This window comes from Galleria mellonella, unplaced genomic scaffold, assembly GCF_026898425.1.
Source record: "Galleria mellonella isolate WM207_F2 unplaced genomic scaffold, CSIRO_AGI_GalMel_v1 utg184, whole genome shotgun sequence".
Taxonomy (NCBI): domain Eukaryota; kingdom Metazoa; phylum Arthropoda; class Insecta; order Lepidoptera; family Pyralidae; genus Galleria; species Galleria mellonella.
The window spans coordinates 9638670-9652625 of record NW_026442025.1 but is presented as its reverse complement, the minus strand read 5'-3'; the positions used below and the strand labels follow the sequence as shown (position 1 = coordinate 9652625).

Here is a 13956-nt window from a genome sequence, read left to right as displayed (position 1 = left end):
ACATACTTGGTCGATTTTTTGCTTTTAATATAGGAAAAATTGCAGACTATGGGAGTATGGCAGAAGCTATAAAGTTACAGACAATAAAACTCATTCTTGTGCGCAATAAATGTGATTGCTACGCTTGCTCCGCTACACTTGTTTTTAGTATGTACCAGTTACAGACTGTATATACAACTTTATTATACCACCGGAGGGAAGTTAAAGAATGATTTAAGCTGATTCGCATGTAATTTACGCGATACTTTCGCCAATATTTATTGATTGATTTTTTATTATATCTGCCCTTAAGTGTCCACTGTAGACTTTTCCTTAACGGGATATTTGTCAGTAGTTGTTACGCTTGGCAGTCGATTTGGCAGCTGCAGTTAGGCTTTGGTAATGTTTCAAGAATCCCCATCTTTCAACCATTAAGTACTTAGTCGCCTCTTACGACACCCAGGGGAAAGGATGGGGTGGCCTATTCTATAGCCTATCTTCTGCCTGTCAAGTATGGTAACTATTGGCAAAATTCCTCAAGTTAGAGGCCTATTGTTCAGCAGAGGATTATTAACGGCTTATATGGTATATGGCGTATAATTTATTACTATGTTTGGTGTTTGTGGACTATGAGAAAGCCTTTGATTCGGTCGAGACATGGTCGGTTCTACAGTCCCTCCAGCGGGGCCAGATTGACTACCAAAGTATTGGAGTGTTTCTACAGTAACGCTACGATGTCTATCCGAGTACAGAACTAGAGTACGAAACCCATCCCAGTCCAGAAAGGTATAAGATAAAGTGACGTCATATCTCCGAAACTTTTCACAGCTGCATCGGAAGATGTATTCAAACTCCTGGCTGGAAAAGATATAGTAAAAACATCAATGGCGAATACATCACCCAGTTTCGATTTGCCGATGACAGTAATCATGGCGAAATTTCTGGAGGTATTAAATATTATGTTCAATGACCTCAATTATGCTTTCCAACAATTAGGTCTTAATATGAACATGGAGAAGACTAAAACCATGTCTAATGTCTATTTCATACCTATACCAGTTATGATTGAGAACACTACGCCTGAAGTTGTTCACGAGTAACTGAGATAACATGTCAACTTCGACCGACAGGTCAACCGGCGAACCAACTTGGTTGGGCAGTGTTCGGAAAATCATGTTTTCACCTCCAAAATACCTCAAAGTTTGAAGACGAAGATCTTTAACCAATGCGCAATCAGTGATGACTTATGGAACCGAAACATAGTCCTACACGGTTACCCGTATGTAAAAGCTTGAAATTACTCAATGAGCTATGGAGATTATGCTCGGATTTTTTTTGCGTGACACTATCCAAAACGAGAAGATCCGCAAAGAACTAAAATCACTGAAATAGCTCGAAGGCTAAGCAAGCTGAAGTGGCAATGGGGCTGGTTGAGGCTGGATGGGTAAACAAGGTTCTTGAGTGGCGTCCTCGTATGGGCAAAAGCAGTGTAGGACGACCACCCGCTGGATAAAGTGACGACCTGAAATGCATTGCAGGGAGTTAGTGGATGCAGGTGGCTCAGAACCGTTTCTTATAGCAATTTATGGGGGAGGCATATTTTCGGCAGTGGACGGACTAATCATTATATGATGATATCATCTGATGAAGATGCTGGTATATGATATGATATGATTTTATATTTCATATTTATTTAATGCATTTAGTGTTTAAATTATAATACACATAAATGGGTTGTGGTTAGTATATAGTATTTCTAGTAAATGGAAATGTTATGAGTTTGTTTGTTTGCCGAGAGTGACCACAGACTACAGAATTGAATGCGAAATCTATGGAAATTTATTTCGTTATTTACTCAACGGCGGGAAATGTTATTGGGCATTGCCCATTGTAAAGGATTTAGGATACGTATCGTCATTCTATTATTACATGTAAAATGGTTAAACGAGCACAATATATGGGTATTTTTTTTTATTTAAATAACTTTACTGACTAAAATAAAATAAGGTACAAAAAGCGGACTTAATGTTAGTATAGTAGCATTCTCTACCACTCAACCTTTGGGATGAACACAAAATCACAATAATGTATACCTATACAAAATAAATATTACATATATACATATATATGGGGGGCGCCAGTGAGGGATGACAGATGAAAATGAAGCAGGTCAGTTGGCCCATCGTGATGAATTTATCAAAAATGAGTTTCTAAGGTGTCCATGGAGTCTTATTTTGAACATGAATATATTTGGAAGTATAGTATGGGGTATGGGTTAAGAAAACTAAAACTAAACTGGAAACGATGCTAATTCTCAATCATGCACAAATGTACACATTTAATATATACACTTAAGAGTGTCCTGCTTGATTATTTTGAAAATTGGCGAGTGGTCTCGGCACAAAATGAGCCAGGGAGTGGCTTTCCCGTGGGTGTCGTAAGAGGCAACTAAGAGAACTTAATAGTCGAAGGATAGATAGCAGCGTTTTTCTTCAAACATCATTTAAAGTCCAACTGTGCTTGTCAATTTTCCTGCCAGTTTTGGTTATTACTGGAAAATTCCCTCCAATGGTAAATTGCCATAAAGAACATTCCCGTTCTTTATAATAGGAGAGGCCTATGTTCAGCAATGTACAGATAATGGCTAAAAGGGATTGATAGTAATGGGAATCTAGTAACCTCTATTGCTAGCAATATACCCTTTCAGGTCGACTTTTACGTGGTTCCTCCTGGAAATTATTGCGGTAATTTTTTTTGGAATTTGTCACGATGGGCTAACTGATCTGTCATCTTCACCTATCATCTCTATTTGGTACCCCACTAGCGTATACCGATAGCGCAAGCGGGGTTACCAATCCATTATCATACTTGAAAAAACGTTGGATATGATGAGAGCACTTTTTAAATAATCAATAGGATATATTGAAAATTTTTAAATTATTTTCGAAAATTAACAAATACTTAAATTGTTACAAGCAACCCTTCGTTTAACTAAAATATAAACATTCTTAAAAGTGAGAAATAGAATTTTTCCTTTTTGGCTTAGTTTTTCGTCCGTTTAATTCTTTGTTAAAAAGTTATTGTTTGAAATTTTTGTTTATTTAGTAAAGTCATAGTCAAGTCAGTCGTTTGGGATGAAGAAGCATTGGCTATATTTTATTTAGGTCAATCAATATGTTCCAGTCTCATGGACGAAGTCACGGGCATAACTAGTATTAAAATATAGGACAGCTTTCACATTATACCTATTACCTAAGAGACAACAAAAACCGCAGTACATAGGGATGTCACTATTACTTTAGAATATACCAGGAAATTTTATAGCAAATTTTCATATTAAAAATAATACATTATATTTCTTCATACTCTTCATTTATCTATTTTATTTTTAACAAATTTCATATTTATAAGTTTTTATATTTTTTCCCAAACTTCATAATAACACCTAATATTATTATGCTGCATAAAACATTAACAAATCTTTTTTAATAAAATTTCAAATATTCAATTCTTTAAAATATATTTAATTTGTTTTTAAATTAACCACTTTTAATTAAAAATATCTACGAATAACATCTTATATTGTTATGCTACATAAAACGTTAACAAATCTTTTTTGATGAAATTGGCTTAAAACCAGTAACAGAATTAATTATTTTCAATTAAACAAATAATTCTTCGAAATTGAAAAATACAGTTACTTAAGAAACAACTATATTATTAAATCGGTTAAAGCTTTTAAAGCAGGTTTTGTTCTCATCTCAAAAATGAAATTGGCATACATAAATATGGGTACGCTTGAACATAGCGTTTTCATCAAAGGTCGAGTGCCATATGGGACCCGTAACGTAATTCTACTTGTATATACAGTATTTTTCTTCACTTATCTCGCGACAGCCCTATTGTTGTCGCTGGCGAATTGCCAAAAATGGCTCGCTAGTCTACCGAAGTTTCCCACTGATGGTGGGTACTTAGGTTGTATAGTTTTGTTGTGTAATACTCTTAGTTGTACCTAATGAAAATTTGTCGTTTTAGTACTTCAGTTTATTATAAAGCGAATTCAAAAATAATAAGGTTCTTTTTTTGACGGTATTTGTTTTTTTTTTTTTAGCAAATTTTGAATATACGTTTATATTTGTTTTGTCCAAACACAGTACACAGTTTACAGTAGATATTATTTTCTTTATTTATCTTTATTTATTTAGTGACTTTTGTACTTTTAGGCACGTCAGATCCATCGTACCTTAATCAATTTTAGAACATCATTGGATATATTTTAACAATCAAAAGATACTACCCACCAAATCAAATAACATAAACAAAAGGAATTTCGTGGAATTATTATATGACTTACATAAATGGAAGAGATAGAGATAGAGAGAGATAGAGAGAGAGAGAGAGAGAGAGAGAGAGAGAGAAAATTTAATAAGATGTAGGCGTCAATTCAGGTAGTTCTATATTAACATTATTTTATTATTATATAAAATCGTAATTTTTTTAGGACCACATTGAACGTTATCATAGGAATCATTGTTATTTTTTAATGATCATTAAAAATAATAAGTTATTATGTTCGATCAGTGATTTATTTGGGATAATATATATAAATAATATATCGATTTCATTGATGTTTCCAGACTTACTTTAAATAATATTACTATAAATAATAATGCTATCTATAGTTGAGGTGAACCACAGGTAATAAAAAATTATTGCAGTACATCCAATTGAACTGAGCAGGTCCAAATTAATAATTAGTTATTTTACTCTACTAGTATTGATCTAATTTGCATATCCACTTAGCGCTTGTTGTGTCAGCCCTGTATTAGTATTAAAGTTTTAGCGATGCGGACGAAGACACCCTACTAATAACATATTCATTGCAATATAACCTTGGGAACTAAATTGATGCTGTTCATATATGCGTAGGCCTAAATAGGGTTTGCACAAACAAAAAACAATCGCAATATTGTACCATATAAAGTATTTAAAACAATTTATAAAGAAAAAGTTTCTCGTCTGCTCAGTCCATCACAATCAATACAAATAATAAAATCGTAACCGATTGCTGTCTATAATAATGGAAGATATATAAGAAAAACTATTATAGGGCTTTATAAACGCAATTGAACCCAAAATAATAATTTTTAGATATTTGTTCCTTTGTCTGTTTATCTATATATAGGTTTGTGCACGCTAATCTCAGAAACGGCTTAATTGATTTGAATGCGGTTTTCATTATTGCATTACGGTTTGCTCCATTTAACATTTAGTGTTTGTTTCATGTCAATCGGTTCATAAATAAAAAAGTTATGTAAAACTAAAGACGCACATATAAAATGGTACAAAATAACCGATCAGTTGAATTGGCTGAAACTTTACGAAGGTATTATGTATGTAATTAACATTAAGTATATAATACAATATAAGACCAGATTCATGAAGGGTTCCAATGGGAATGATATACGGGTACTACATAGTTAGAAGCGGGCAACGCCACGGGAAACGACTAGTCAAGAATATTGTTGTATTAACTTTTAGATATTGTTTTCGTATTGTTATAGTTCTGATACTTTTTACTTGTGTTATTACCGGTACTGGGTAATTGGATTTCTATTAATACTGTAGTAGTTACCGTCATCTTAGTAAAAAGATTGTCACATTAACAGGGCAGGTTTCTGCAGCTTTTTACTTCAATATGTGTGACCATATATAGACGTGGTTGCCTGTTTGTGTTTGTGAAGAAACGCCTCCAGTAGCGGTCCGGTCAGAGAGTATTATATTTATTTATTTATTTAAATAAATATAATACTCTCTGACCGGACCGTATTATATTCCTTGGTTGAAACTTTGTAAATATTTTTCTCACACATTTTTTTATTTCCCACGTTATCATATATAATCTATAATCATATCATATTCAAGAAAAAATTATTAGTTATAAGTAATGATTTAGCGAAACCAAATTCATAATGTTCGGATATACGTGGATAACGCTTCATACAAAAAGTCTCTCGTCTGTTCAACCTCTTCACAAATAGCGAAGTATTGTTGCCGTTGTTCTGTGTTACTTTTGACTCGTTACTGTTGGTACCAGTTATAATAATTTGGATTCATGTTTCATATAAAATATCACACAGTCCTATTTGGCGACAGATCTCCTTTTACATAAGTTTTTCTTTTTAGATTTTATATTTTTCTATTTTAAATATGCCTTTTTATAACTTTTTGTTTTTTACTTTTTTGCCATATATGCTTTTGTGAAGGAAATAAAAACTGGTAAGTTTCGAATTCTATTTATTTACTAGCTGATGCCCGCGACTTTGTCTGTATGGTACTCGTATTTATTATTCCTGTTTAGTATGTATCGATGTATGTACCTACCTATTTATGATGTCTAGGAATATAGGACTAAAATTAACAAATGGCGTGTCGTTCTCACTCTTTGCTTTAGATCAAAAAAACTTTACTTAAGTAGGTTGTATACTAAGCTGAATAAGTATCTATAGTTTTTTTAACCATCTCACGGAAATAGGAATTAGAAGTAGTACATTATATAGAAGAAAAAAAAAAACTATAAACAAGAAACAATTGCAATACTGCAGCAATTGGTAAAAAAAATTCACTTTGCAGCAAAATGTCCCTCGTTTGTTCTGACCTTTACAATCAGTGACGCATTGTTGTGCTGTGATCCGCTTTTGCCCAAGTTTCTACTACATTTTCTACTAGTTTTACATTATTTGACTATTAGTAGTAGTAGTCTAGAAGTTTTAGGTAGATATCTAATTAATCTAGTAGTGACATAAATCGTACATGTAATAATTTTTAATCGCTATCCCATTAATAATACTGCAACCTAGTCGAAATTAATTTACTACTAGGCGTGGGTACAGTATCAGTACAGTTCCGATATCTATATATTGGGTTTCTCTGGACATTGATAGTGGAAAAAGGTATCACCCATTTTGATATCGCCTATACTAGTCGGATATCATCATCATCATCATCATATCAGCTGTTAACTTTCCACTGCTGAACATAGGCCTCCCTCATAAAGGGGGTTTTGTCAGTACTTCCTACGCTTGACAGGGGAGTTGGCAACCGCAGTTAAGCTTTGGTGATGTTTTAAAAGGAACGCTGCCGTCCATCTCAGTCAAATATACGAGATTCATTTAAATTCGGTTATTTTTTTAATTTTATTTATTTATTTTTTTGATATTGTACATTAGATAACTGCTATTTATTGTGGACTAATATATAGATAACGTATATCTACAATATACAAATGTTACTAATATATATTATAATCCATCCCTATTTACTACTAATTAAAATATTGTATAAATAAACGAGTGGCCGATGTAACATTTTTTATTTAACAACACGTTTTATCATAGTGACTTCCAGCAGACAGAAGTTCTCAATTTGTCTAAATATTTTTGAATTATTTTTGAAATCGATTGCCTTTTTTTGTAGAGCAAAAATTGTTTGTTGAGAAGCAAAATATGTTTGAAGTCGCACGGTTCAGCGTTCTAAATTCGAATATTTACACTGTAAATGTATCTCTATCGTATATTAATGCGTATGTATGTGTGTACCTATGTATGTGGGTGAACAGGATTGAAGTCTCTATTTTTATGGAGCAAAATGTACCTACTTGATTAAGATGATTTCATTATTTTTCCCCTCTAAAACGCAAAAACGAGCTCCTATTTTATTATAACAATTTTAAAAGTAATTTACACTTTAATAAAAGAAAATGAGGATAAAAGTCATCCGCATGGGTAACTTCGTCCTATTCGTCCCATTTTTACTGTAAAAAAGCTATGCTTGCATGGCTGTTTCGGTTTGTAGGGTGGGATTTTATGGTAGTGAAATTACTGGGTACAAAGGGACAACATTTTAGTCCTCATAAATAGAAATACACGAGAGATATTTTGAGTGTCACTATAATTATATTATGTAATGTCTATGGTACTATTCATATCTTTAAATGACAGTTTGTTTGTCATTTAATGCTGTATGTAATAAACAAAATATTTTAGGTATTTATTTATATGCACATTATATGTACATTCATTTAATGTAAGAAATCCCTTTATAGAACAAGTTCGCCTTGCACAGGCGAACTTGTTTTTTAAAGCGATTTCTTCCAGTCAATCTTGAGAACTCGAAAGCAGAAAGCATCTATAGATTTTGTATATAAAGCGTAACATATATGGTGCAAAAATCATACGATAAATAATAAATTATATAAGTAGCTATGTAATTAGTAACAAAGTATAGATATGTAAACAAAATCGTTAGTAATAGTAGTTAGTACAGTCTTTAACTGTCCACTGTTGAACTTAGGCCTTCTCTTTAAGGAGGGGTTTGCAACTAGTTGCCACCCTTGGCAAGCGGGTTGGCAACTGCAGTTAGGTTTTGGTGATGATTTAAGGGGGATGTTTTGGTCCATTCCCCGACCTTTAAATTCCCTTAATCGCCTTTTACGACACCCACGAGAAAGGAAAAGGTGGCCCCGTATATGCTAAGACCATACAGCAACACCTCTTAAGGTGTTGTAATACTTATAAACTAGACTTTAATAAGTAAATATAAATAAACACTTTCGTAGCATTTAGTTTATCTAAGCCGGGATTACGTTGTGAGGTAATAAAGGTTGTCATAAAACACCACGCGATAAAACTAAGCAGTAACAAACTGATGGTAATTGGCACAACCCTAAGGAGGGAATAATATCTTACTTCGTTCATTAGCTGTGTAATTAGGTCTGTACTTACAAATTATTCTATATTCAAAACTTCAAATTTCAAGTTATTACTTAATTTATAGTTACTGGGTACTTAAATAGATTTCTGAAAGGAGGATGCTTATTTTTTTAAGCAACTTAGACTGACAAACAAGTATTTTCAATTTAACTGTGTTTCTATGTGTACATATGTTACGCGATGTCTTCACAATGATACTGTACTAATTCTGATGATTCTTTTTGCAATTGTTTGGGTTTACTTTAGTATTGGTTCTCTATTAAATTAATTTTGCTTGACGATAGCTTGTGTATGTGGAACAAAATATTAAAATTGAAAAAGTCATTGTTTGTAAAAAAAAATCATTATCAAATTCTGTTCACTTGGAGAGGGAGACAAACAATAGATTTAACTTCCTCATCATCTAGCATTCCTCACCTGGTAAGTATTCCTCACTGCAAACTAAAGGTGTAAAATATCTTATTTTAACCCATTTATAATAATCAGTTCATTCTTGAAGATATCGCGTAATATAAATTATATAACTAACTAATATAAACAATAAAGAAATATAAACACGAGACCCTCAACTTGAGAACTTCTTCCTTTTTGAAGTTTCAAAATTAATGAACACCGTCAACTCTAACTTGTAAGGTTTCATTTATTACTCCAATCGAGTTTTATCATCTATCAATATCATAGTTTCTAGATAAACCGAACGTCAAATAACTTTGTTTTTGTTCTAATAACACCAAGTAATGCAATTAAGCGAAACCCATGGGCCTATAAAAGGGAAACCCAATCCGCGAGATTGAATAATTAGGGTTCGTCCATCAAGTTGAATTGAGGGCTCTTTAAGCGAAAACAATAGCAAGTGACAACCTTGACAACTGGTGTCTTAGACCAATGATATGATATGACTGACACTGAGATGTTTTAATAGAACTCAAGATTTAATTATTTCAAAGAGGTCAGATCCACACAGATAGATAAAGATATGGAAATATATATATATATATATATATTAAAGTAACTTAAAGTAAACATTTAGATATTCACATTATTGTATGTATGCATATCTCTATATGTATTTATAAAACGAACAGAGTTTAGTGTCTCTAGTCAAACTGTTTAAATTACTCTTTTCTATCCAAAGGTCACCTGGAAGAGATCGCTTTTAGCGATAAGGCCGCTCATTGTTTTCGTACTGTAATATTTTGTTGTAATTGTTTGTATTTATAATAAGTTTGCTATTGTAAATTTATGGAGAAAACAATAAAGGGGTATACATCTGTCTGTCTATTATTTTCTCTCGCATTTAATTAGGTTGGCTGGAAGAGATAACCCCACCCTTGTCAACAAGTCGTTAAACTAATTGCAATTTTCTCAAGTGTAATAAAGAATATGCCGTATGGTCCCGACATAGAATGGGCCACCCCTTTCTTTCTCGTGGGTGCCGTAAGAGTCGCCTAAAGAAATTTGATGGTTAAGGGATGGGCACCAGTATCCCACCTAAAATTTCACCAAAGCCTTACTGCGGTTGCCAACTTATCTGCCAAGTATGGCAACTACTGGCAAAACCCCTCATATGATGATGATGAATAAATAATGAATTTACCAAAATTAAATGAATATTTTTTCAGTTTCTTGAGAATGGCTGGGTATTCTGAATTTCATATGGATATTGATGTAAATTATACTCATGGTGTAGTCAAGTAAATTGAAGCTTGTTATGGTAGTTATAAGGTTTAAATTGGTAGCGGCATATTGAGCCGGGTTATTGAACTTCCTAAAATATGGTTGAGCGCAATGATGCCTTGCTCATCCGTCCATTACTGGGGTCTCGCCAGCGTATACCGACAGCACAGATAATATACCATAGGTAAGATACCAGAGGGAGACTTTGTACAAAAGTCGATTGCTTGGGTACCTCTGTCCCATTCGTGTTTCAACCGTGAAGCAGCTATTTGTATGGTTGTGTTTCAGTTTGAAGGGTGGGATATGGCGTGAATTTACTGGGTACAGAGGAATAACACCTGAATCCTCAGGAATGGCAACGCATGGGGGGTATCATGGGCGAAACAGTATACTCTGTTATGTCCATGGTACTGCTCATGTCTATAGGCGACGGTTACCACTTTCCATCAGGTGGGCCGTCAGCTTGTTTGCCATTCTAAGTTGTATAAAAAAAAAATATTACTATCCTATACTCACTCATTAAAAGAAGCACTCATTCCTTTGCAGTAATAAATGGGATGTCTCCAAAAAGGGTCTGGTTATTTTAAGAACTACACCCGTTTCTTGGAGATTTGGGTTCTAAAATTTCATAACTCGTTACACATTTGCACGCCGGTTCCAGTGACTTGACTTTTCCCTGTAAGAGAACACAGTCTATTTGATCATAATAGGCCAGTCTTCTCTGGATTTATATCCATTCTCTTTCGCATTGATATTATATTCAAATTAGATTGCTCCAACAATTCAATCCAATGGTTTTGTTAGTTAATGCCCCATTTCATGTGTGAGTGATAGTATTGTAGGTCTGACATTGTATTTCGGGTGATGTGTCATGCTATGGTTATTGTGTATGAAAATTTGATAAGGAATTAGCTTACATACATCATATGATATGATACCAGTAAACGTATTTTTTTTTTCAAATAAACTTTATTATTTTTTTATACCACGATGAAAGCAGATCAATTGGCTATTTTCTCATGAAATCAACAAAAAATATCTACAATGGTTTCTACGGGAAATATACGAGTACGAGTATATAGCCCCTAAGCTAGCAGCTAAGGGGCTTTTAGATTCTTATTATTAATAATCTCTTTCTCCCCAATATACAATATTTGGCATGAAGAAGTAGGCACATTCTGATCTGGTCGCTGTAAAAGAAGTTAAGAGAATTGCTGGTGGAAAATAAATGTACTGTCTGAAGGCGTTGACCTCGGAATATAAAGGGTAAAGAGGGGCGTGGGTATTATTATAATTATGTGGGTCGTCTAATATTGGAGGCTGTAAAAATGAAATTTATGATCTTTATTTAACTTAGAATTTATCCTTATTTGCACATTTATCATTTTACTGGTATCCGCGTCCCACTCGTATTTATGCCGCCAAACAGCTGCGCTTGCATGGCTTTGTTTTGGTTTGAAGGGTGGGATATGGTAGTGAAATTACAGGGTACGAAGGCAAAACATTTTAGCTCGCGAGAATGGCAACGTATGGGTATCATGGGTGTTACATTGTATTCTGTGATATGGCGCTGCTTGTGACGGTTAGCATTTTTTATCACCTAGGTTACAAGTTTGTTTATCATTTTTAGTTGCATAAAAAATAACAATTTCGTTTCGAATCATGCATCATGTAATAAGTGGTCAACAGATTTCGATAAATACATTTTTTAAATTATTTATTGTTAATTTTTAGATGGGAATAAACGTGATCATTTAGATAAATTTGATCATTATTTATTGTTTAGTTTAGTCGAGATAATTCAGGTAAATTATTGTAGTTTATCTACATTATTATTACACCAATATTGCAAAATGTGAAAGTGAGTTTCGTGGTTTGTTTTTTACTTTCTAGCGCCTTAACAGCTTAACCGATTACTATGAAATTTGAAATACACGCACTATGTGCTATGAAGAGAATGCTTTTAGCATTAAGTCCGCCATGTACACATATTTGTACTAATGAATAAATAAATAAATAAATATATGAGATGGAAAGGGTTACAAGGTACTTTTTATTCCCGTTAGTGAACATACTCATATCCCGATCATACGAACGAAGTCGCAGGTAAAAGTAAATAAAAAATCATGCAACGTGAAAGTCTAAAAGTCGATTATATTTTTTGATTTTGACAAATACATATATGTGAAAATATCTTGGTATCTCGGTCAAGATACACAATACATTTTACTGCATGAAAATGTATCATTCCTATGGGAAAATACTTTCCATTTCCAATGTGAATAATGTCACGTACGTAGCTTTTAACCATTATTGATAAATACGTTAGTTATAGAGAAAGTTTTGAATAAGAAAGTGGATGTCTTTTATAATGCTCAGGGGCGAAATATCAAAGAAAATGGACGGAATGTGTGAAATATGATATAATGGGTAGGATATGAGCGCAGATATGACGACTGAAAGAAGTGTCGGCATCTGAATTGCTTTTGATGATTTCAATGCTGTATTTACCCCTTTTTAACCGACTATGAAAAGGAGGTTCTAAATTTAAACGTATTTACTTTTGTGTGTACCTAAGACCGATTTTAGGGATTTCATTAAATGGATTCAAATTGAATTAAGTACCATAATATAGAGTTAATGATGTAAGTCTCCAGCTTTATCTTTCTGACAAAATAAGACTACACATGACATGTTATTATAAGATTAAATATTAGTTAATGCATTTAAAACTGGTTTTAATCTTACTTAATAATATTTTTAATTACATTAAAATTGTGTTCCATAGCAAGTAGATTTTGTTTCGCAAAGAAAAAAAACCACTAACTTCAATCGTGGTACAATTAATTATTTTGATTCAAAAACCAAACTATTAAGTCGATTTTGATGCAGTTTCTAATAAAGCAATCTAAAAGCATATTCTATCTGAAAATATTTTTCAGAGTTCTGAAGTAACAAACATAAAAAAGAATACATACACAAACATAAATAGAATTGAAAACCTTTTCCTTTTTCAGTTAGTTAAAAAATCTATTTCAATCACAAGAAATTAGTATATGACCAACATAGTAGGAAGCCTATCAATTTCGAAAAAAAAAAATAAAAAAAAAATTACAAAGAATTGGAAAAAAATATATTTTTTATTTTAGTTGGTCAAAAATATGGAATTGTTGTTCATTTATTGCCATTGTAGAAATAGGTTAAAAATAAATTACAAATATATATTGATTACTCAAATAACAACGATTATTCATTACTGTACTTTAGCTTTTTTTTATACAACTTAGAATGGCAAACAAGCTGACGGACCACCTGATGGAAAGTGGTAACCGTCGCCTATAGACATGAGCAGTACCATGGACATAACAGAGTATACTGTTTCGTCCTTGATACCCCCCATGCGCTGCCATTCCTGAGGACTCAGACGTTATTCCTCTGTACCCAGTAAATTCACGCCATCATGGTGGGAACTATTCAAACCGAAACACAGCCATGCAAACACAACTGCTTCACGGTAGAAACACGAATG

General features: G+C 33.0%; 1 protein-coding gene across 1 annotated transcript; it reads left to right on the top strand.

The window, feature by feature from the left end:
• The first annotated feature begins 608 nt into the window (after window positions 1–608).
• LOC128200427 (uncharacterized) lies at window positions 609–1079 on the top strand. Its single transcript, XM_052893830.1, has 2 exons — window positions 609–702; window positions 808–1079. The coding sequence occupies exons 1-2, from the start codon at window positions 609–611 to the stop codon at window positions 1077–1079; spliced, it is 366 nt and encodes a 121-aa protein (XP_052749790.1).
• The last annotated feature ends 12877 nt before the right edge of the window (window positions 1080–13956 follow it).

Excerpts from the sequence above, each read along its gene's own strand:
- LOC128200427 (XM_052893830.1), top strand. The coding sequence starts at position 609 with ATGAGAAAGCCTTTGATTCGGTCGAGACATGGTCGGTTCTACAGTCCC. Across the intron at positions 703-807 it reads AGTATTGGAGTGTTTCTACA|CTGCATCGGAAGATGTATTC; the intron begins GTAACGCTACGA and ends AACTTTTCACAG.